We start from the raw sequence: 22,688 nt of genomic DNA, 5'->3' as shown, positions 1-22,688 counted from the left end.
TCAAATTAGATATTTCTATTGTCTCATTTTAGGAAGGCAAATCCAAAAAAACAACAACAACCCCATAAGGGTCATAAATGTATTTTATTAAAGTTCCAATCACCTTAAATGAAGATTCTGACATTCTATTCTGTAGTGGTAGTGATAAGCTTAAAATTCACTGAATGCACAAATGTTTTCCAAGTTTTTACTGTCCTTAATTCACCAAATCACTGCCACGGGGCAGATTAACATTACCCAAGTGACTAATGAGGAAGCAGAAAAATAAATGACCTATGTCATCTGGCTGAGACCAGAGATTATTTTCTCAGAGCCAGGAGCCTTCCCCTAGTTCACTGGCTAAAAACTGTATCGGAAAAGATTGATTCAACTGGGAATCTATGTTTTTTTTGGCTCATCTGTTTGGACTTAAAGTTTAGCTATATCAAAAGAAACAAAAAGCATAAAGACACTTGAATTAATGGTAGCAAAATAATTCATTGAAGCACTTCTTTTTTTACTATTTCATGTCATAAAGAGCCTTGGAATTTCTTAGGCCCCAGTCAATTACTCTACATTAAGAGTTCTTTCGTTAAAAATGATAACTAATGAGAAATGCAGGCAAGAAGAAAGAACAACATAAAAAATTCGGCAAGTAATATCTGGCTATACTTACTTAAGGCAAAAGTCTTGCACACTTTGATGGCTAGAATATTCCTTGATTTCTGAGCCTAAAAAACTTTTGAAATAGTTTTCTAAAAATGAAACTTGATTTGCATCTGAATTAATGGCTGAAACATTAATGACTCTTGAAACCAAATCTAAAATTGAACAATTGGTATACCCAACAAAAAGCTGATTTATCCAGTGCCAGTGCATACTGAGGTATCCTTGAGAAGTGATTTTAAGAAGCAGGAACAGTGACAATGATAGAATGAGTGGTCATGAGTCACTAGGACAAAGTGGCATTCCGCAGAAAAGAAAGCAGTTGTCACAACTGTGGGATAAGTAGAAATAGAGTACGTCCTGTGTAGTGTGGGATAAATGAGAGGCTCAAGAAAGCCTGGCAGAGGGGTCTCCCCTACTGCCATTTATATAGGGCTGTGTTTGAGGATCAACCAAAGGGTGAATTATCTCTGTCTTATTTCCCCATCCAAGAGGTCCTCTTCTAGTTATTAGAAGATCTTTATATACACTCATCTTCCCTTCGAGTCATCAGAAAAGGGGAGAGCATCTAGAAAGTAGGTCTCAGTTCTCATTCCATATAAGCATTTCACAGTTAAATCAGTTATCTCAAAAACTGAAGAAAAGCCAATTGAAAATCTGGTTTCAGAGTTATACTAGGAATCTCCCTAGAGCAACCTGACAGGGGCTAATGGACTTGAGAAAGACTTTAGTTACCAGGTATTCCAGTCCTAGGGATCTGATTTGAGCAAAGTTGGCAAATGAAGTTGGTCAAGAATACAGGGAGATTACTCAGGAACAGACTTGTTTCTAATGGCCCATGGTAGGCATGACTACGGCAGGCGAGGAAAGAGTAGCATCTTCTTCTTTCCACTGAGAAGTGATGGTCTTTAGCTGTGTGTAGAATTGGATGCCCTGAAGAGAACAAAGGGGAGAAAAAAAAAAAGTTGACATATATTCCTGGGGGTTTCATATTTCTCTTTCAATCAACTTTTGAAGGAGGTGGTATGAAGTGCTACTCACGTTCCCATTTGAGGAATTAGTGCAACCAAAATCCAACCTATTGTTCACAAGATAATTTAAAACATTTAGCATAATATCTCCCATATAGTAAATAGTCAAACCTTAGCTCTCATGTTGAAACTACTCAAGAGGATCTAAATGACAAAACCGAACAATGTAATCTGTTAAACTTGACGTACATTCTGTTCCTCCGGCTGAGTATCATGTGCTGAGGTCTTGGGTCATGGCTCAAATCCTGCCTCTCCTTATTGACTGCCATGTAACTCTGGGCCTTGCCGTGACTTACTGCCCAGCACAGCACTGCTGTGAGGGGAAAACGAAAGGACCTACAAACATTGTAGCGAAGTAACTGCTATTAGTTTTTCTCTCCTTCCTGAGAAGAAGAAAAAGGCATGAAGGCATGAGATACATATTAGGCCGTTTCTGACAAATGTCAGTGATAAATAGCTCTCTACAGATGTAGTAAAATCCATAATATCGTACAAATCTAAAGTAAAATGTCTGATATTACACATAGTCACTTCTAATTCACCTATAATGGGTACCAAAAAAAATCAGCACATTTGGAGTGCCTGGGTGGCTCAGTCGTTAAGCATCTGTTTTTGGCTCAGGTCATGATCCCAGGTCCTGGGATGGAGCCCCACATCAGGCTCCCTGATCAGCAGGAAGCCTGCTTCTTCTCTCTCTCCCACTCTCCCTGCTTGTGTTCCCTCTCTCGCTGTGTCTCTGTCAAATAATAAAATCTTTTTGAAAGATTTAGCATATTTCAGATTATATATATAGTTTATTTTTTAAGAATAGGCTTGAGCAAAAAAGAATAGACTGTTCAGATCTGACACAAAATATACTAACAAACTAAAGGCACCTGGGTAGCTCAGTCAGTTAAGCATCTGATGTGCTTTGGCTCAGGTCATGATATCAGGGTTGTGAGATTGAGCCCTACATGGGGCCCTTCATGGGGCTCTACACTCGGAGCAGAGTCTGCTTGTCACTTTCCCTACCCCTCTGCTCTTCCCCTATGCCTCTCAAATAATTAAATAAATGAAGTCCTAAAAAAATACTAGCAAGCTAGAAGATACTGTTAGGAAAAAAATACACTAGCTTAATTAAAATACTCTTTTAGGGGCGCCTGGGTGGCTCAGTGGGTTAAGCCGCTGCCTTCTGCTCAGGTCATGATCTCAGGGTCCTGGGATCGAGTCCCGCATCGGGCTCTCTGCTCAGCAGGGAGCCTGCTTCCTCCTCTCTCTCTCTGCCTGCCTCTCTGCCTACTTGTGATCTCTCTCTGTCAAATAAATAAATAAAATCTTTAAAAATAAAAAAAAATAAAAAAATAAAATACTCTTTTAGAATTATTTGACAAAATCTGGGCCATGTTAATATATTTTTAAAAATTTCAGAGATTATAATCTTTCAAGTCTTCTTTCCAGGATGCAAAATAGCAGTTTGATTTCCTAAGAATTTAAGACTTCAAACTGTGTATGGGGTCAGTCTTTTCCTTTAAGAAACCTCACTTACCAGGATGAGTTACAGTAATTAAACCAAGACGGGGAGGAAAAAAAGAGTTTTACTCTGCTTCCCTCGAAAGAAATTTTTGTTAATAGTATCAAACTAGCCAATTCTACCAAACCTGTGACTAATGCACGAACTGAATAAGCTGCCTCTATAAATACCAAAACATCTTCTTTTTTTTTAAAGATTTTATTTATTTATTTGTCAGAGAGAGAGCAAGCGAGAGCGAGCACAGGCAGACAGAGTGGAAGGCAGAGTCAGAGGGAGAAGCAGGCTCCCTGCGGAGCAAGGAGCCCGATGTGGGACTCGATCCCAGGATGCTGGGATCATGACCTGAGCCGAAGGCAGCTGCTTAACCAACTGAGCCACCCAGGCGTCCCCCAAAACATCTTCTTAACATTCTGCTATGCGATACGCACTGTTCATTCTTTTATTGAACTACGAAAGAGACGTGTATAGGAAACATGGTTTAATTACTGAAGGTTCCAAAATGGCTGCATCACTCTGGGGCGACAAAGAAGTTCCACCAGCCAATTTGTTCGACACATATTTGAGCACTTGCTCTTTGCCAGGTACCGCAGTTAAGAAGTAAATAATAATTACGGTGGGATGAAGACTTCTCATTGTGGCTTACACAGCCCGACAGGACTTTCCCTCTTTACCACTGTCGTCCTCATTCACTCTCTGTACCCCAGCCCATTTCTGCTACTATGTGAACCTGCTGTGCCTCTGCTTTAGGAAATACGTAGCTGCTGAAGGATGTGATAATAGGGATGATTTAATCTTCCTGACCTTATGAATTACAGGTACTATTGTTATTCTATTTTATAGAATATATCTATATATTCTATAAAATATATATATATAGAGAGAGATATAGATATGTTATATCTATTTTATAGATAAGAAACTTGAGACACAGGGTATTGCCCAAAGTCACACAGTTAGCAACTGGATGAGTTTGAAACCAGGCCATTCAGTTCCAGATCTGCTTTATTCTCCTTGTTCAGCGATGTAGTTTAGTGCCTAGAATAGGGTTTGGTACAAAGAAGGTGCTCAGTAAAATTTTTGTAAATGAGTAACATACAGGAGAATGCAATGGGAACACATGAAGGTGTACCCAACCCAGCACTGAGGAAGGCAGGGTGGAGTCAGAGGTGATTTTCTGGAGGAGTCCATGCTTTAAACTTAGACAAGACAGATTAAGAGTTAGATGAAAGAGGGGAGGCAGCAGGAGAGGATCTCAGGCAGAAGAAAGGATACACATAAAGGCTTAGACTTCCTCTTGCTCTTGCTTCAAAACTTTGCTGCCTTGAGTTATTCAGGAAGGGGCAGCTTTGGTAAAATTTTGTTACCTTTTAAATCTTTTCTAGGGGACCTCCTGACAAGCCCTGCTGAACAACGTATGACCCCACAAAAGCTACTGGCAGGCCCTTCCCTGCAGAATCCTTGTTCCTGAATATGTTCAAGAAACTTTCTTAGAGGAAAAAACATTTTCTTACAGTTACCTGTTTGCCATAGAAATTGGTGTCTCCCCTGAAGGAAGATCGAGAGCCGGTGAATGAGAACATTGGCAAAGGCACCGGAATAGGGACATTCACCCCCACCTAAAGCAGAACAAATCCACGTCAAATAAAAGGACTCAAACAAAGGAACTCTCCATCTAGAAGCACAAATGCCTGACATCACAGAGACCAATTCCAAATATCCCAACTTTTACGCTCTCCTGCATCCCATGCACAAACTTTGGTTCCTGAGGAAGAAATGGGGCATTATGGGAAATCAGAGGGGCAGCGACCAATCACTTCACCATCTCCCTTAGATAGGAAACAGTATACGGCTCCAAGAATCTCCTAAAAATCCTGTACACAAACCTGTCCAACGTCCACCAGGTGGGAATATTTCCGAGCAGTGGCTCCATTGGTAGTGAAGATGGCAGTTCCATTTCCATATGGATTGTCATTTACTATCTTGATGGCTTCATCCAAAGTGTCTGTCTCCAGAACTACAAGAACTGGACCAAAAATTTCCTCTTTGTAACAGGTCATTGTTGGCTGTCAGGAGTGATACATCCAGAAAAGAAGTCAGTACTTGATGCTTATCTGTTACTTTATTACCCACTGCTTACATGGACAGCTTTCATGCTAGGAACCTCTCTCCATTGTAAACCACCTTTAAAAAAAAAAGTCCATCTTTGCTGTGTTCCAACTTCCAAGCTTCCAATTGTATAAATGACCTGAAACTCCCATTAACAACAATTTCACTCCCATCTTTTAAGCACCATAGTTTTAGGTCCCATGACCCATCACTAATTTCCTCTTAACCTGTTTATACAATTGTTATGTTACTGAAAAGTTACATGAAAATTCATTTTTTATAAATCAAATATATATTGGAAATACCACAGGAAGGTGTTTCTGTTTAAAGAAAACCTGTGCTAAGTTTTCCGTAACATAATTCATTCTCATTCATTCCTTTGCCTCCCAAATGAGTCTGTGCAATTATAACTCGGTATCAGGTCACACTAAACATTCAAAACATCCTTTACTGCTTGCAGTTAGCTGTGTTTGTGGCTAATAAGTGGATTTTCCCCCCTATGGTTCTGTGACAAGAGACTTCATGATTTCTACTACACTTATATTCAACTCTTAATTATTCAGGATTATAATAGGATTAGTGGGGACATAGGAATTTCCAAAGATTTAGTCATTAATTTTAGCTGAGAGACTTGCAGGGTTAAGATAAATAAAAACTGAGAGTCATTCTTTTTCTTTCGTATCTTTCTGGTGAAGAGGCAGCACAGAGAAGGTACTCAATAAATACTGAGTGGTGGTTATACTGATGGAGACACTGCAAGAGCTATAAGCTAGATAACGAGGAGTGGGAAGAAAAAACTCGCATTAATATGTAAAAAATGTAAGATAGGGTTGGCAAAATATGGCCTATGGGCTGAATGTGGCTTGCTGTTTGTTTCTGTACAGCTCACAAGCTAAGAATGGCTTCTGTATTTTTTAAATGGCTGCAAAAGAAATCAATCACGACATGAAAAATTATTTGAAATTAAAATTCCATTGTCCATAATAAAGGTTTATTGGAACACAGCCACACCATGTTATTATGCTTTTGCACTAAAATGTCAAGAGCGAGTAGTTGTAACAGAGACTGTCTATCCTTGCAAAACCAAAAAGACTTAACATCTAGCCTTTTATGGAAAGTTTGCCAATCGCTAGCATAGTGGAAGGAGGTGGGGAGTCAGGATAGGAGACTCATTCAGACTCTAGATAAAATAACTGAGGAATCCTGTCAAGGGTCGAGGTCTGTTATTAAATGCCTTCCTTCATAAATTGGAAGGACAGGGTTCCATTGCTTCTAAGGTGCCTTTAGTGCTCATGTTTGTGAGATAAATAATCCAGAGTTGTTCACCTTGACATTTGAGATAATGGTTGGTCCAACAAAGTTGCCATTTTCATAGCCCTTGACTTTAATTTTTCGACCGTCAAGAAGGATAGAAGCTCCCTCCTTTGTTCCACTGTCAATCAGATTACAGACTCGCTCTTTGGCCTGGGGGGTGATCAGAGGGCCAAGATCAGCTCCAGGCTGGTCTCCTGCAAACCAACACAAAAACATTTAGTCTTCATTATCACAAATTATGACTGTTAACTAAAGATGAATCCAAATGGCAAGTACAATATAAAGAGAGGCAATGGTTAAAGAGTAGATGTGATTACTCCCATCAGTCAAGACCAATGCTAAAACCAAGTGCTTAGTGCCACAGATGCAAAGCCTAAAGGAGCTAGGCAGATAACTGATTACCCGCATTGACTCTCAAGTTTTTGGCACGCTCCACCAGCTCTGGCAGCCACCTCTTAGCTTCTCCCACAAGGATCGCTGTGGAAAGAGCCATGCAGCGCTGACCAGCAGCTCCAAATGCTGCCCCAACCAGCTGGTTCAGGGTATTTTCCTTATTGGCATCTGGCATGACTACCCCATGGTTCTTGGCTCCCTAAGGAAATACAGAAAGTAGATGAATCTTCCTTGGGAAAATATAATGAGGCTAAGAAATTAAGCAAAGAATCTGAGATTTCTTTTTTTTTTTTTTTTAAAGATTTATTTATTTGACAGAGAGAGATCACAAGCAGGCAGAGAGGCAGGCAGAGAGAGAGAGAGAAAGAGGAGGAAGCAGGCTCCCTGCTGAGCAGAGAGCCCGACGCGGGACTCGATCCCAGGACCCTGAGATCATGACCTGAGCCGAAGGCAGCGGCTTAACCCACTGAGCCACCCAGGCGCCCAGAATCTGAGATTTCAAATGAGAATTTAAAAATAGGGAGAATTTACACTTTGTTGCTTTGAGGCTAAATTTATTATCATTTCGATACTGCTGAAGTTGTGGTAGCACAGAGAAAGTCTCCAAGTTACTTTTTTTTTTTCTACTTTCTTAGCTGATAAAGTGGTGTGTTTATTTAGATCAAAACCATTACCAAAAAAACCAAAATAAAACAAAACCTCCAGCCACATAATCACAGTCAAACTGACAGGCTAAATACTGCATCCGGGCACCAAGAACTCCTCTCTTTTTTTCTAAGTTAGATAGGAAACAATTTATTGTCTGCTGGGATTTCCAGTTATATGAATAGCAATATAAATAAAGAGCTGCCAGTAATAATGTCAGTGTCTAGCTGACAGGCAAACTAGGTGGACCTCTTGATACACCATTTCTGGAGAGAGGTTCCCCAAATTGGCTTGCTTTTAGATACTCAGCCTCATGATACACAGCTATGTAGGAAAGCATGGCCATTTCCATACATAGGTTTCCAGATACAGCAGTCCGCCCATTATCCATAGTTTCACTTTCCAGTTTCAGTCCCCTGAGGTCAACTGAGGCCCAGAAGCAGATATTCCTCCTAAAGCTATGTCTTTTATTTTTTTTTAAAGATTTTATTTATTTGTGAGAGAGAGAGAGAGCGCACAGGCAGACAGAGTGGCAGAGGGAGAAGCAGGCTCCCTGTGGAGCAAGGATCCCGATGTGGGACAAGGGATCATGACCTGAGCCGAAGGCAGCCACTTAACCAACTGAGCCACCCAGGCGTCCCCTAAAGCTATGTCTTTTTTTTTTTATTTATTTTTTTAATATTTTATTTATTTATTTGAGAGAGAGACAGCGAGAGAGAGCATGAGCGAGGAGAAGGTCAGAGGGAGAAGCAGACTCCCCGTGGAGCTGGGAGCCCGATGCGGGACTCGATCCCAGGAATCCAGGATCATGACCTGAGCCGAAGGCAGTCGTCCAACCAACTGAGCCACCCAGGCGTCCCTCCTAAAGCTATGTCTTAACACCCACATCATTCACCTCACTTCATGTCCTAAGGGAGGCATTTTATCATCTCATGTTGTCATCAGAAGGGTGAGTTAAGTATAATAAGATATTTTGAAAGAGAGGTCATATTGTTATAGTGATTTGGTAAAATTGATCTATTTTATTATTAGTTACTATTCTTTTACTGTGCCTAATTCATAAAGTATATCATACATATGTATATATGGGCAAAAATACAGCATACATGGAGTTTAGTACTACCCAAAGTTTCAGGGATCCACTGGGGGTCTTGAAAGGTATCCCCCACAGATGAAGAGGGACTACTGTACAACTACAATGGAGTGCATGGATAGATACCATGTCTGTTACACAGAATACACCCAGTGAGTATGATGGAGTAAAGTGGGAGGGACTTAAGTTGAATTGGCCAAAAGACATTCAGCCACAACAAGAAGCATGCAGGCCTATCAGAACAATTTCTAAGCCTATGTGTAGGCAACACTAACTAACACTAACTAAAGGGTGAGAAAGTGGCCACTGGACTTTATATTCAGTATCAAAGAATTACTATGTATTAGGCAAGGAGCCAGTAAGAGAACAGCAAAACTATGCGACCAGGTAAACCGCACTCACATACAGGGATATTTGGCTCTTCCCAGTACCTTAAATAGCTTGGACTCTTAGGGAAAGCACATCTTTGACCTTATAGTAGTTAGGATATGCCTTGAGAGGAATGAAGGATAAAGGGCTACAAAGCATGGTATGAAGAAAGATACAGGACCAGAACCAGAAGCTAGCTTTTACTGCAAAAGCCCAAAGAATTTGTATAACATTTGTATAACATTCTTAGCGAGAAAGGTGCCTTTTTTTTTTTTTAAACCAAGATTAGGTGTATAAGATAAAAAGGTAATTAAAGCGACTTAGCATAAAACTCATCGCAAGGTTCATGGCTAGAGGGAAGACATCCAGGATGAAATGGAAAAAAAGACACACTGGCATTAGAGCAGCATAGTAGCCCCTCTGTTGAAGGGCTGTTCGTAGGTAATTTTAATACATATAACAGATTTAGGAGGAAAAGGAATAGAAAGTTACCATATTGGCTTGAACTCTCTTGCCATGTCTTGACCCTCTCTCGAAGATGTACTCTCCTGCCTGGTTGGATCCCACAAAGCTGATTGCTTTGATATCCGGATGATCACAAATAAAGTTTACAGCTTTAAGAAGAAAAGAAATAATTACCACAAAGGAACAAATGGCTATGGGTTTCTCAACATGGCAAATTTCCCCTTACCCACTGCTGTGAATGAGAAGTTTCCATACTTTTCTATCCTAGACTTCCAAATTGAAGTTCTTTTCATCTCTTAAATTTTTTTTTTTTAAAGATTTTATTTATTTATTTGACAGACAGAGATCACAAGTAGGCAGAGAGGCAGGCAGAGAGAGAGAGAGAGAGAGAGGGAAGCAGGCTTCCTGCGGAGCAGAGAGCCCGATGCGGGGCTCGATCCCAGGACCCTGAGATCATGACCCAAGCCGAAGGCAGCAGCCCAAACCACTGAGCCACCCAGGCGCCCCTCATTTTTTTTTTTTAAGATTATTTTATTTGAGAGAGAGAGGGAGAGTCTGTGCACATGTGCGTGCATGTGGATGAGCAAGTGGAGGAGGGTCAAAGAAGAGGGAGAGAGGGGGAAAGAACCCCAAGCAGACTCCCTGAAGAGCATGAAGCCCAGCACAGGACTCCATCTCAGGACCCTGAGATCATGACCTGAGCCAAAACCAAGAGTTGGGGGCGAGGCTGGGGGCAAGCCAGTGGCATAGTCGGTTAAGCCTCTGACTCTTGGCTTTGGCGCAGGTCCTCAACCTGAGGTCCTCAACCCCCAGCCTCAGGGTTGTGAAATTAAGCCCAGCATCAGGCATGGAGTGTGCTTGAGATTCTCTCTTCCTGCCCCTCCTCCTTATGCTTGCTCTCTCTCTCCCTCTCTAGTAAATACATCTAAAAAAACCAACAACAACAACAGTCAAGACACTTAACTGACTAAGCCACCCAGGCACCTCCATCTCTTAAATTTTTAAACTACTAATTCTATTTTGCCTCTTCCCTTTCATTGTTTTTCTCACTTGCTATTTCTTCTAATTCTGAAGGCTGCAACTCCTGTTCTCCTCCAAAATACCAGGCTTTTAATGCTCAACTCTTCCTTTTATCAAGAATGTGATTTTTTAAAAAATATTTTATTTATTTATTTGACAGACAGAGATCACAAGTTTGCAGAGAGGCAGGCAGAGAGAGAGAGAGAGAGAGAGAAGAGGAAGCAGGCTCCTCACTGAGCAGAGAGCCCGATGTGGGACTCGATCCCAGGACCCTGGGACCATGACATGAGCCGAAGGCAGAGGCTTTAACCCACTGAGCCACCCAGGCGCCCAAGAATGTGTTATTTTAACTGCCCCTATTTACTGGGACTCTCAAATACTCTTGTACCCTCACATGAACAGCAATATAACATAGTATTTAAAAGTAAAAACCAGAGTCAGCTTTTCTGGGTACTGACATTCTGGCTTTGGTAGTTTCTAGCAGTGTGACTTTGGGAAAATTACTTAATTTCATTATGCCTTGGTTTTCTTATCTATAAAATGGAAAAACAACAGTACTTACCTTGGAGGATTGTTATAAAGATAATATTTGAAAGGCCCTAGAAACAGTGCCTGAAACACAGAAATGCTTTTTTTTTTTTTTTTTAAGACTTTATTTATTGGGATGACTGGGTGGCTCAGTCATTAAGCATCTGCCTTCAGCTCAGGTAATGATCTCAGGGTCCTTGGATCTAGTCCCGCATCAGGCTCCTGCTCAGTAAGGAGCCTGCCTCTCCCTCTGCCCTATCCTCTGCTTGTGTGCATTCTCTCTTTCTCTCTCAAATAAATAAAATCTTTTTTTTTTTTTTAAATTTATTTGACAGGCAGAGATCACAAGTAGGCAGAGAAGCAGGCAGAGAGAGAGGAAGGAAAGCAGGCTCCCTGCCTGCTGAGCAGAGAGCCCGATGCAGGGCTCGATCCCAGAACCCTGGGATCATGACCCGAGCCGAAAGCAGAGGTCTCAACCCACTGAGCCACCCAGGCACCCCTCAAATAAATAAATAAAATCTTAAAAAAAAAAAAAAGACTTTATTTATTTGACAGACAGAGGTCACAAGTAGGCAGAGTGGCAGGCAGAGAGAGAGAGAGGAGGAAGCAGGCTCCCTGCTGAGCAGAGAGTCTGATGTCGGGCTTGATCCCAGGACCCCAGGATCATGACCCAAGCCGAAGGCAGAAGCTAGAAGTGCTTTTTAAGTGTTCGCTATTACTATGTGAATTAGAATGTCTTCAGTCTCTGGGAGATCTATAAACTCCCTCAGTACTGAAGAGGAAACTTTCTCTTTTATCTGTGTCTTCCCCTAATCCCTACTTCTTTGTCTCAATCTATTCTGTAGGACAAGAAGCATCGTTATTCCCCAGTTAGTTTACCTGAGCACACAGATGTACCCATAAACATTACCTCCGAAATGGAGGTTACTTTTAGTAAATCCCTTTCTCCCTCAGTTCCTCATCCTAAAACCACTCAACCTTCACCCCCAACACCTTGATTTTTTTGACAGCCAGATTAAGTACCACATACAGAGAAGGGCAGTCACCTTCATGTTGTCCGTGGATGATGTTCAGTGTTCCGTCTGGGGCACCAGAGTCCTGGAGCAACTTAGCAAGAAGCATGCTTGCTCCGGGAACTCGCTCTGATGGTTTCAATAGGAAGGTGTTTCCACACACCATGGCCATGGGAAACATCCAAAGGGGGATCATGGCGGGAAAGTTGAACGGAGTGATGCCTGCACATACCCCCAGAGGCAGACGGTAGGAATAAAGGTCCATATCTTTGGTGATGGATGGCATGGTCTCCCCCAGCAGGAGGGATGTCACACTGCAGGCATGCTCGACCACCTCTGGAGCAGAGAAGCAGTCAGGCCACCAGCTCTCCACTGTGCACGACCTAGCTATGTCGGGCTCTAGTCATCCCTAAGGCTAGAGAATGGCTCAGGCTGATGGCACAGGGAAGAAACACTGAGTGGCCCTTCCACGTGAAGGGGATGTGCAAAATGAGATTCTCCAAAGGAGGGGGAGAAAAAAAGAGAGAGACATGCATTCACCTGCTGGAAGATCAAGTAAGATAAATGAAGGAAACCGATCTCCTATGTACCTGGGAAGTACTGCCATTTTCCACAAGCATTAAAAAAGATATCATGGGGTAGCAAAATCTACATAGAGAAGAAGTAACCTCCCATTCTGAGATCTTTGTTTCCCATCTTTCTTTGCTCTTTCCCAAGGAGTTCCTGAACTCCCCCAAGAGGGACTCCCAGCTTACGAAGGCCTCGGAATACGTCTCCTTCAGCATCAGCGAGGGTCTTCCCTTGTTCCAGTGTGATTAACTTGGCAATTTCTTTCTAGAGAAAATACATATAGATAGAAACCAATGCAAGGATGTGCTTCCCTGTAGTTCCTAGGTAGCCAAGGAAGAACAAAACTGGGGGTGAAGCAGTACCAGGGAGGAAGCCATGATCTGTGTCTTTCTGGATTGCCCTGTCCACCGCCTTCTGTGGGTGTGACAAGTATCCTAGGCAAAAGGTTGGAAAATAATACCATTCTGATTTCTTACCAAGTTTTCTTTAATGAGCTGTTGATAGCGGAGTAGGACCTGCTGGCGGCTTAACACTGAAGTGTCTGCCCATGCAGGAAAAGCACGTTTGCAGGAAGCAACAGCTGCATCCATTTCAGCCTTGGTAGCCTCAGGAACCTGACCAATGACCTCATTGGTGGCCTGATGGGGAAAAGCAATACATCACCTTTTGCCCCTGCCTCGTCTTCTGCATTTTTCGTCTAGTCACAGCAGCAGCCACTACGTTCTTCATAGGACAGACACCCAGGCCCCTCATTTCCCACCACATTCCCAGAATTCTAGGCTAGCCGGCTTAAAATCCCAAGGCAGCTTTGCTTACTGGGTTGTGGATGTCAATCCATTTGTCACTTTTGGATTCAACAAATTTCCCATCAATGAAGAGCTTTACAGTTGGCTGGAAAATAAGAACCCCACAAAACCTTGTATTAGTTCATTGCTTCTCTCCCCTTCACAAAGAGGAAGGAACTCAGGGTTGGCAGGTGAATCTTCTGTTCTCTCGAAATGTGACCACTAGGAAAGAGATATTTGTCTGTATTGTTCATTAACATGTGGCTGAGCCTCTCAATATTGTGATCTAAGAAAAGAAAATTCCCTACTAATGCACAATGTGGAACCTGACGTCACTGTGAGGCTTCTACTAAAAAAGTAGTAGTTTCTGTGTTAACAAAGATTAGCTAGTACGACTTGTTGGCCACCATGAGCAGGAATGGCCTTTATCATCAAAAGATTTTTAAAAAAGTATTTTTATGTGTAGTTCTTCTGAGAAGTAGCTTGCTTATATTAAATTTTCAGAGGGGGCTGTGGACCAAAAAAGGTTGATGGATTACAGTGTTACTTACAGTATATGTTTCTAAACAGAAAGGACTTTAAGTACCTATCCTTATTTATTAATTTTAGGTACTACAAATGGTTGACAGTTCTATAAAAATAATTTTTAAAAGATTGTAAAGAGAACAGCTACCTGACAGGATCAATAAAACCTCTAGAAGCTACGAAAATGTCTGTATTTTTTGACACAATAATCTTACCTCAGAAGGGAAATAATCTAAAAGAAGGAAAAAACTATGTAAGTAAATGTTGGGTTTTTAATATTGAAAAACCGAATCAATCTAGGTGTTAGATGGGAACATTTTTAGTTAATTTTGGCTATATATATTTGATAGACTATTATGCAGCCATTAAAATCGTAACTGTAAAGAGCATTTTGCAACACTGAAAATGTTTATGACATATAATAACATAACATTAGGTAAGAAAACCAAGACAAAATTTCACATACATTCTGATCACAATTATGTTAAGAAGGTAAATGGGAATACCCCCAAATTAAACCGTATTGCTTCTCAGAAGTCCAACTTTAGTGCCAAATAAACTTACCACTGATGAAGAGAAGGAGGATGCTGGATACCAAGTGGAATTCACTTTGGAAGAGACCTGAGGGGTAAAAAAAAAAAAAAAAAAGATTATTTTGATAAACAAGAGCAGAAAATTATTGTATATATAGTAGCAAATGGCTACCATATACTTAACATTACACCAGTTGCTGTGGGTATATGGAAAAGGACTTGGTGTTTACTCTTAAGGGGCACAGAGCCTTTTTTTAAAAAAAGATCTTATTTATTTGACAGACAGCGATTAGAAGTAGGCAGAGAGGCAGGTAGAGAGAGAGGAAGAAGCAGGCTCCCTGCTGAGCAGAGAGCCCAATGTGGGGCTCGATCCCAGGACCCTGAGATCATGACCGTAGCTGAAGGCAGAGGCTTTAACCCACTGAGCCACCAGGTGCCCCAGGGTCACAGAGTCTTTGAAGAGAAAAGATACCAGACTATGAGGTACAGCAAACTATAAGAAAATAAGAAACCATAATATAAATCATAATATAAAATACTTTTTTTAAGGCCATATTTTCCTAATTTTTGGCCTGGAAATGGTAGTCACCACAAATCTTAATATGAAAACTCTTCGATGGTATCTGATACAATAGGTGTTAAATGTCAGGTAGTATATAACTAAGTGTCAAATGTAAGGATAATAAGCCCATATAAATACCTGAACACAAATGCTCATAGCAGCTTTGTAATAGCCCAAAACTCAGCAATGACCCAAATGTCTGCCATTGGCTGGGACAGGGAAACTAATGAGGTATAGCCATATACTGGAATAGTACTCAGCAAGGAAAAGGAACCATTACACAGGCAGTAACATGGATAACTGTAACAATTATACTGTAAATTATACTGTAAACAATTATACATAGAACAGTACACAGTGTATGATTCCATTTATTTAAAACTAAAAAATGCAAACATAGTGTTGGAAAGCAGATCAGTGGCTGCCTGGGGATGATGGCAGAAATGCAGAAGAAGGGGGAAGAGGGAATATTTTGGGGATTATGGATAGGCCCCCTATCTTGATTGTGATGGTGTTTTCACAGGTGTATATAAATATAAGACTTATCAAATGGTATACTTTAAATATGTATGATTTATGTCGATTTTATTTTAAGAAAGCAGTTTTAAAAAATGCCATATGTAGGAAAAGAATGTGACGTATAGGAAACACTGAATAGGATATAATCCAGTTGGAGGGGGGAGGAGCCAGTTACAATAAAATAACTCCTCAATGTATATATTCTATAAAAGTTGATTTAAGAAATATTCAAGTCAAAGTGAGAAAACTGAAACACCTGGAATGGGATATAAGGGAAAACTTTATTTTGACAAAATCTTTTATTTTGTCTGAAGATAGACATGTTAACCAAAGAGTTTAGGGCTATCTGAAGTGGAAGAATTTGTGTTCCTGCAGTACTGTCCAGGGGAAAGGATGCACGTCCTTTGGGCCAGCAAACAGTTCTTCCAAATGCCTCATCTACTTCTCTCCCATTCCTCACAAAAACTATTTCAGACTAAATCAACACTCTTCTGGAGTCCACCGTGTCTTATAGCCATATTCCCAACACCAACGTGGTACCTGGTACCTAGCAGGTGTTTAATAAGTATCTACAGAACAAAGGAAAGGTCCACTGTGTGGCTGACTGCCCCTAGCAGCCAGTACTTCCCCCATCAGGTTTATCTGTCTGTGTTTTAATTGCCTGGGTACTTGTCTGTTGCCCAAAAGGCTGAAGTTTCACAAAGGTAGGCACTGCATCTGTCTTAGCCACCTACTTTACAGTTACTGTGACCAAGACTGTCCCGATATGGAAAACAGCCAAGTTGTCGGTGCTCATTCATTCAGCGTTATTCTTACACTTTTTGCTCTCATCCCTTGTTATTTCGAAACTTCTCTTATCTCCTTGCTGTGGTCTCCTATATCCTTGCCATCTCTGCCATCTCTATCTCCCGGCCACTTGTTTGCTCTTACTCCCGGCTACTTAAAAGCTTATCTCACTGCCTTATCTCACTCCCTGCTATTTCAAACCTTCTTCTCTCAAAGCTTCCAACCCTGCGGCTTCCCCCCACTCTCAGGAGCTGACCTTTGTTCTTCCTCCTTCAGAGGGAACAGAAACCAACAGATGAGAGTGTCAACTTCTCACTAGCCAATCTATAAAACTGACTTATACCTATCATTTTCCCCTCCCTTCCTCTTAGAAGGGAGCAGTCAGCTAGCAAGCTCTGTGAGGATTAAGTGACTTGTGTGTTGTGCACAGAAGTACACAACCATTACCTATGGACTGACTGACACGGTTCCTCTCCTCCAACCGCGGGCCATCTCGGCCTGTGCTCTAACGCGCACCGCAGACACTTCAGTTATCCTTTCCTGAAACTTAAACCTCTCGCCATCCAACAGCAAGGATTCTCTTTGCTAATGACCTTATTTCCTCATTTCCCACGAACCCTTCAATCTACTCCAGCCTTCATGACTAAACAGTGATTTCCTACATCCCATGGTGCTTCCCGGTCCTCCTGTACTGGACTTTTTTTGTGCCCATTTCACTCGTCTTCAGGGATGTCCTGAAATCTCTTCTGCCACTTCTCTGTCTTCTTTGCGGACTCATCCTCTGCTATCTGGCCACTAACTAATTAAATTCCTCAAGAATTGGTCCTAGGCCTTCTTGTCTCCTCATTCTGGACATTCTCCTTGGATGACTTCCTCAACTCCTGTGGCTTGGGGCTCTAGATGCTGATGGAGTCCAAATCTGTAGTTCTCAGACAGCTCTTCCTCTTCAGGTAATACCCACCTAAGTGTCCTCATCACGCCTCTACATGGATGTTACTTAGGTGCACAATGAGAAAGCTGAACTTGGGGCGCCTGGGTGGCTCAGTGGGTTCAGCCTCTGCCTTCGGCTCAGGTCGTGATCTCAGGGTCCTGGGATCGAGTGCCGCATTGGGCTCTCTGTTCGGCAGGAAGCCTGCTTCCCCCTCTCTCTCTGCCTGCCCCTCTGCCTACTTGTATTCTCTGTCTGTCAAATAAATAAATAAATCTTTAACCAAAAAGAAAAGAAAAAGCTGAACTTAACCTTTCTCTCACCAAGCTGCCCTGCTTCTATCCCACTTCAGAGAAGGGGGCCACTATTCACCTAGATACCCAAGAAGAAAAGCTGAACATCATCACCCCAACTCCTCCCTCCCTCTCTCCACACTGAATCAAACAAGTCCTGGCAATCTGCCCTCGTAGTAGTCCTTTGAACCCAGCCCTTTTTCTCTACCCCTACTGCCATCACCACAGTCTCTATCATCATCGTCTCTCTCCTGGACTTCAGTAACTGTTTCCTAGCAGATTTTCTGGCTCCACTCTTATTTCTTTTTTAAGAGTTTATTTATTTATTTGACAGAGAACACAAGTAGGCAGAGAGAGAGAGGGAAGCAGGCTCCCTGTCGAGCAGAGAGAACACGATGCAGGGTTCGATCCTAGGACCCCGAGATCATGATCTGAGCTGAAGGCAGAGGCCCAGCCCACTGAGCCACCCAGGTGCCCCACTTTTGTGCACTCTGAATCTGGTTTCCCAACCCACGGCTAGAGGGGTTTTCTAAAACACAAATCTGGGCAGATTAATCCCTTGTTTAAAGAGCTCCAATGGCTTTCCTCTGTTCTTAAAAACTAATCTTGATGCTGCTTACAAGACTTCACACAGCATCTTTACTAATCTAGTTTCATAGCTGGCCACGTCCTCCTCGTGCCTATGCGGTAGGCATCTGGAACACGTTTTGTGCTCTCTCTGCCTGTGCACATGCTGCCCCTTCCTGCCTGCAATTGTTTCATCCCATCTGCTTGGCTCACTCCTACTCCTTGGCTCCATATGTAGCCATCACTTTGGGCATCAGTGCAGGTCAGTTTCATATGTTTGCTAGTAAGAAGCTGAGAAAATTCTCAACTGATGGTTTCTGTTGCTTCTGAAGTGGGAAAAACAAGGATAACTTCTGAGAGTGAGGGAGAAGGAGCCGAGTCAGAAGCTTTTAAGTCAAAATCTCAAATCTAGGTCAAGCACCTGGTTATAGTGCTCATAGAACACCTAAATTCCTCTATTTCTTATACCACATTGTAGAATAATAGTTTAATTATTAAGTCTCTCTCCTCTCAGATCACTAGATGGCCGTGTTCTCTACCCTGGGCCCCATTCCTGGAATTGAGTAAGCATTCAGTAATATTTTTGCAGAATGAAAGAATGAGTATTCACCAAGCAATCATTTGCTATTAATTATGTTTCATGTTTACTCTCTTACAGAGCAGGAAATGTACAGATCAGCCAACTTGGGCATTTTGGGCCACTTAATTTTATTTTTTCATTTGCACGCAGTCTCCCTGCCATCAAGAGGGCATAAAAGGCACTGCATCTGGCATAATAAAACATTAGCATATAGTTTTTGAAAGTTGGATCTCCTATCTTCATTTCCCACGAAACACTCACTAGCACTGTTGCTAAAGAAACTGTCCTTCAATCAGTCACACCAAAATTCTTCCTCTCTTACTACTTCCTCCTTCATCAAGCACTCCCTTTTCCCTTTAGCTGAAGGTCTGCTAGTCTTGCGAAACTCAAACCTGAAGCAAATGCCTTCTGGAATCTTTTCCTGAAATGTACACATTGAGTTTGGGATAGTTTCCCTACAGCCCTGCCGTATCCCGCTGTTTGCACTCATCATTCATTATGACAGAGGAGCCTTCAGTGAGAGTTGCACTTACCTCTCCTTTTCCCAAAGCCTGGGGACAGTACTTGACACAAAAAGAGATACCAAGTCCTGAATTCTCAGCCCCATCAGTCACTATTTGGGAGAACCTGGATTACCTTAACTGTCAGGTAATTGACTTTATTATACTCATGAATTCCAGTCTTCACAAATTTTCTTAAAAATAGAAAGTGGTGGAGCTAGGTGGTGCCTGGGTGGCACATTTGGGTGAGCGATCTACTCTTGGTTTCAGCTCAGGTCATGATCTCACGGTTGTGAGATTGAGCTCTGCGTCAGTCTCCAAGCTCAGTGTGGAGTCCACTTGAGATTCTCTCTCTCCCTCTGCCGCTCCCCCTGATCAGGCTCTCTTTTTCTCTCCCTGAAATAAATAAATCTTAAAAAAAAAAAAAAAAAGGTGGAGTTTGGAAAGAATGCAAGTATGATTGTAAACCCTGTACTCTTTAAACCAAATCACTGAAGACCAGTCCTGTGTCTCTTTAAGACTGGTTTTCTTATCTCTCAATGCGAGTGATAAACCCACTGTAAGTTGCAAATGTATTTAATATAACTAACCTACCAAACACCATCGCCTAGCCTACCCTACTTTAAATGTGCTCAGGACACGTACATTAGCCGAAGTTGGGCAAAATCAACTAACACAAAGACTATTTTATAATAAAGTGTTGAACAGCTAATGTAATCAACTGAATACAGTTCTGAAAGTGAAAAATAGAATGGTTGTATGAGTACAGAATGGTTATTAAGTGTATCGGTTGTTTAACCTTGTGATCACTTGGCTGATGGTGAGCTGTGACTCCCTGCTGAGGCCCAGCATCCCTCAAGAGTATCATACTGCATTTCACTGGGGGATGGGGGAGCACAAAAACTCAAAATTCCAAATACAGTTACGTGTTGCTTTCATACCACCATAAAGTAAAAAAGTTTTAAGTTTAGTCATTGAACATAAAGGACCAAATGTCCTTAAAATCACTGAAAACCCGAACTCTTTCCTTTACAGATCCTTTTGATGATCCTGTGAAATTCATGACTGCCAGAATCTAGAACACTCTTTATCAAAGTTTTTTTCTTTCTTTCTTTTTTTTTTTTTTAAAGATTCTACTTATTGGACAGAAAGAAAGAATGAGAGAGGGAACACAAGCAGGGGGAGTGGGAGAGTGAAAAGCAGGCTTCCAGCTGAGTCCCATGTGGGACTCGTGGGATCATGACCTGAGCTGAAGGCAGACGCTTAATGACTGAGCCACCCAGGCACCCCTTATCAAAGTTTGACGTTACAGTTACTCCTCTGTGGCTAAGGATTACTATTTCTGTTCTTTTCCAGGTCAACTCAGAAGTTTCTTCAAATGAATCAGAAAATAGTGTCTATTTCCACAATAAAGTACATAGGAAGGAAGACTCTTCTCCTTGATTTAAAGGACAAAATACCTTTTTTTTTTTAAAGATAGGGAGAAGGAGGGGGAGTGGGAGAGAACCTTAAGCAGGCTCCACCCCCAGCGCAGAGCTTCCACCCCTCAACCCTGAGCCAAAATGATCTGGATTCTTAATGGACTGAGCCCCTCAGGTATCTCAGGGAAAAATACCTTCTTAAGGATCAGTGACTCAATAAAGGTGGGGAGGCAAAGGAAAAAAGGTTAGTTTTAGTAAAGGGCTTCAAGCTTAAGTTGGTAATGGAAAACACAGGGTGGGAACTTTGTATCCCTATTACTAAAAAAAAAGATAATAGAAAAATAGAACTAGGATCACAGCAAGAAACAGCCAGATTATCTGACAAACTCTTCCAGCCCATGCTCCACACTGTCCCATTAAATAGCATTTAAATATGAAACTTTGCTGACTTTGCTAAGAATCTTACAAATGTAAGTTTCTGCAGTAGAATTCACTGCAACCTGGTAAGTACTAATATTATCTAAAGGTCCAGCAATATAGAGGAAGAAGTTTCCAGGATGGCTGTAACAAGTAAGAAGGGCAATGTTGTTTCTTGTAGGTTGGAGAATGTTTCCCGCAGGAAATCACACCGTCTAAGTCCTTGCTAGGCAGTTAAAACTGGGGAAGGGCTATGAACAGAGTTAGAAACCACAGGCTTCAGGCATGTAGCTCCTGTAGCTCTACCACCTCTCCTTAGGCCAGCTTCAGAAGGGACCCAATACCCACCATGGGCCTCTGATGAGTGCTGATACACCAGGAGCTGACTTTGGGTTAGCTTGGAATTGACACTTCCTGTTTATTTTCTATTACCTGTTGTAGAGATGTTAATCACCTCATTTTCTTTCTTTCTTTCTTTTTTTTTTTTTTTAAGATTTTATTTATTTGTCAGAGAGATAGAGAGAGAGACTGAGCACAAGCAGGGGGAGCAGCATTTAGAGGGAGAAGCAGGCTCCCCGCTGAGCAAGGAGCGTGATGCAGGACTGGATCCCACAACCCTGGGACCATGACTTGAGCTGAAGGCATATGCTTAAATAATCTAGCTCACCTCGTGTTCTACCATTTTTTTTTTTTTTTTTTAAAGAGACGTTTAGTTCCTGGCATGTGCTTGGGACATACTGGTAGCATAACTATGTGTCCTTATTTACCACCAACCGAATCCTGAAACTTTGCTAGAAAGTCTAACTGAAAGTCTTGGCAAGAAAAGGGACAGTCTACAGCCTGTGGAAAATGCAGAGACACAGCTAGGGAAAACAGCTCAGCAGACTGCTGCTTTGGGGGAAAACCTGGTGTAAGCTTTCTAGAAGGAGATTCAAAGTTCATTCATTGACCCTCCCCCTCGTGCGCTTCCTTCCTTCACCATGGATTTTTAGACAGTGAAGTAGCGTGGGGGGAAGGGAACAATCTGGTAGCTCTGGGCAGGAGAAAGAGAGCTCTAACAAAGGTGACCAGGAAAGGGAATTTCTGGTGTGAGAGAGGTGACTGGCACAGAGGTGAGAGGGGACCGCGAGGGGTGACAGCAAGGGTGATTGACTGCAGGGACTGGGAGGGCTGGGGGAGGAGAGTGGGCCAGAGCTAGAGAAGGAGAACCTCCCAGAGGAAAAAGGCAGCGGGCCAGGGGTGACAGTCCAGCACCCAACGAGGGCGCAGAGTAAGTAAAGGGGTGGGACCGGGCCGCACGGGTCTGGTGGGAACAGGAAGGTCGGCTAAAAAGGGTTTTTTGGCTCAGAGGGGATGGAAAGGACGCAACTCCTAGCTTCGCGATCCCTCGGTACCACCCTCACTCGCCTGCAGGATCCGGGCCCGCATTGCCGCCGCTGCCACCGCCGCCGCCGCCATGGTCCTGAGCCGCCTCTTGTCCTCCTCTACGTACCCCTACTGCGGGTGACTCCCTAGAAGCTCTACCGCCGCCAGGCCTAGCCCCCCCAATCCTGCCGCACCACCTCATTGG

General features: G+C 42.3%; 2 protein-coding genes across 5 annotated transcripts in view; one reads left to right on the top strand and one right to left on the bottom strand.

The window, feature by feature from the left end:
• BBOF1 (basal body orientation factor 1) overlaps positions 1–4,697 on the top strand; it is a 39,403-nt gene extending 34,706 nt beyond the window's left edge. For all 4 annotated transcript variants that reach the window (XM_059373770.1, XM_059373768.1, XM_059373769.1 and 1 more), the window contains one exon: positions 4,569–4,697. In XM_059373770.1, the coding sequence (XP_059229753.1) occupies positions 4,569–4,593 (25 nt within the window). In that variant the 3' untranslated portion in view covers positions 4,594–4,697. The remainder of the gene's footprint in view (positions 1–4,568) is intronic.
• ALDH6A1 (aldehyde dehydrogenase 6 family member A1) lies at positions 66–22,688 on the bottom strand. The gene is made up of 12 exons (XM_059373766.1): positions 22,526–22,688; positions 14,577–14,633; positions 13,519–13,593; positions 13,179–13,340; positions 12,888–12,966; positions 12,166–12,468; positions 9,599–9,720; positions 7,009–7,198; positions 6,619–6,800; positions 5,070–5,249; positions 4,704–4,802; positions 66–1,578 (listed from the first exon to the last, which is right to left on the bottom strand). The coding sequence occupies exons 1-12, from the start codon at positions 22,574–22,576 to the stop codon at positions 1,474–1,476; spliced, it is 1,605 nt and encodes a 534-aa protein (XP_059229749.1). The 5' UTR covers positions 22,577–22,688; the 3' UTR covers positions 66–1,473.

The sequence above is a fragment of the Mustela nigripes genome, chromosome 13 (assembly GCF_022355385.1).
Source record: "Mustela nigripes isolate SB6536 chromosome 13, MUSNIG.SB6536, whole genome shotgun sequence".
Taxonomy (NCBI): Eukaryota; Metazoa; Chordata; class Mammalia; order Carnivora; family Mustelidae; genus Mustela; species Mustela nigripes.
This window is presented reverse-complemented; position numbering and strand designations above follow the sequence as displayed.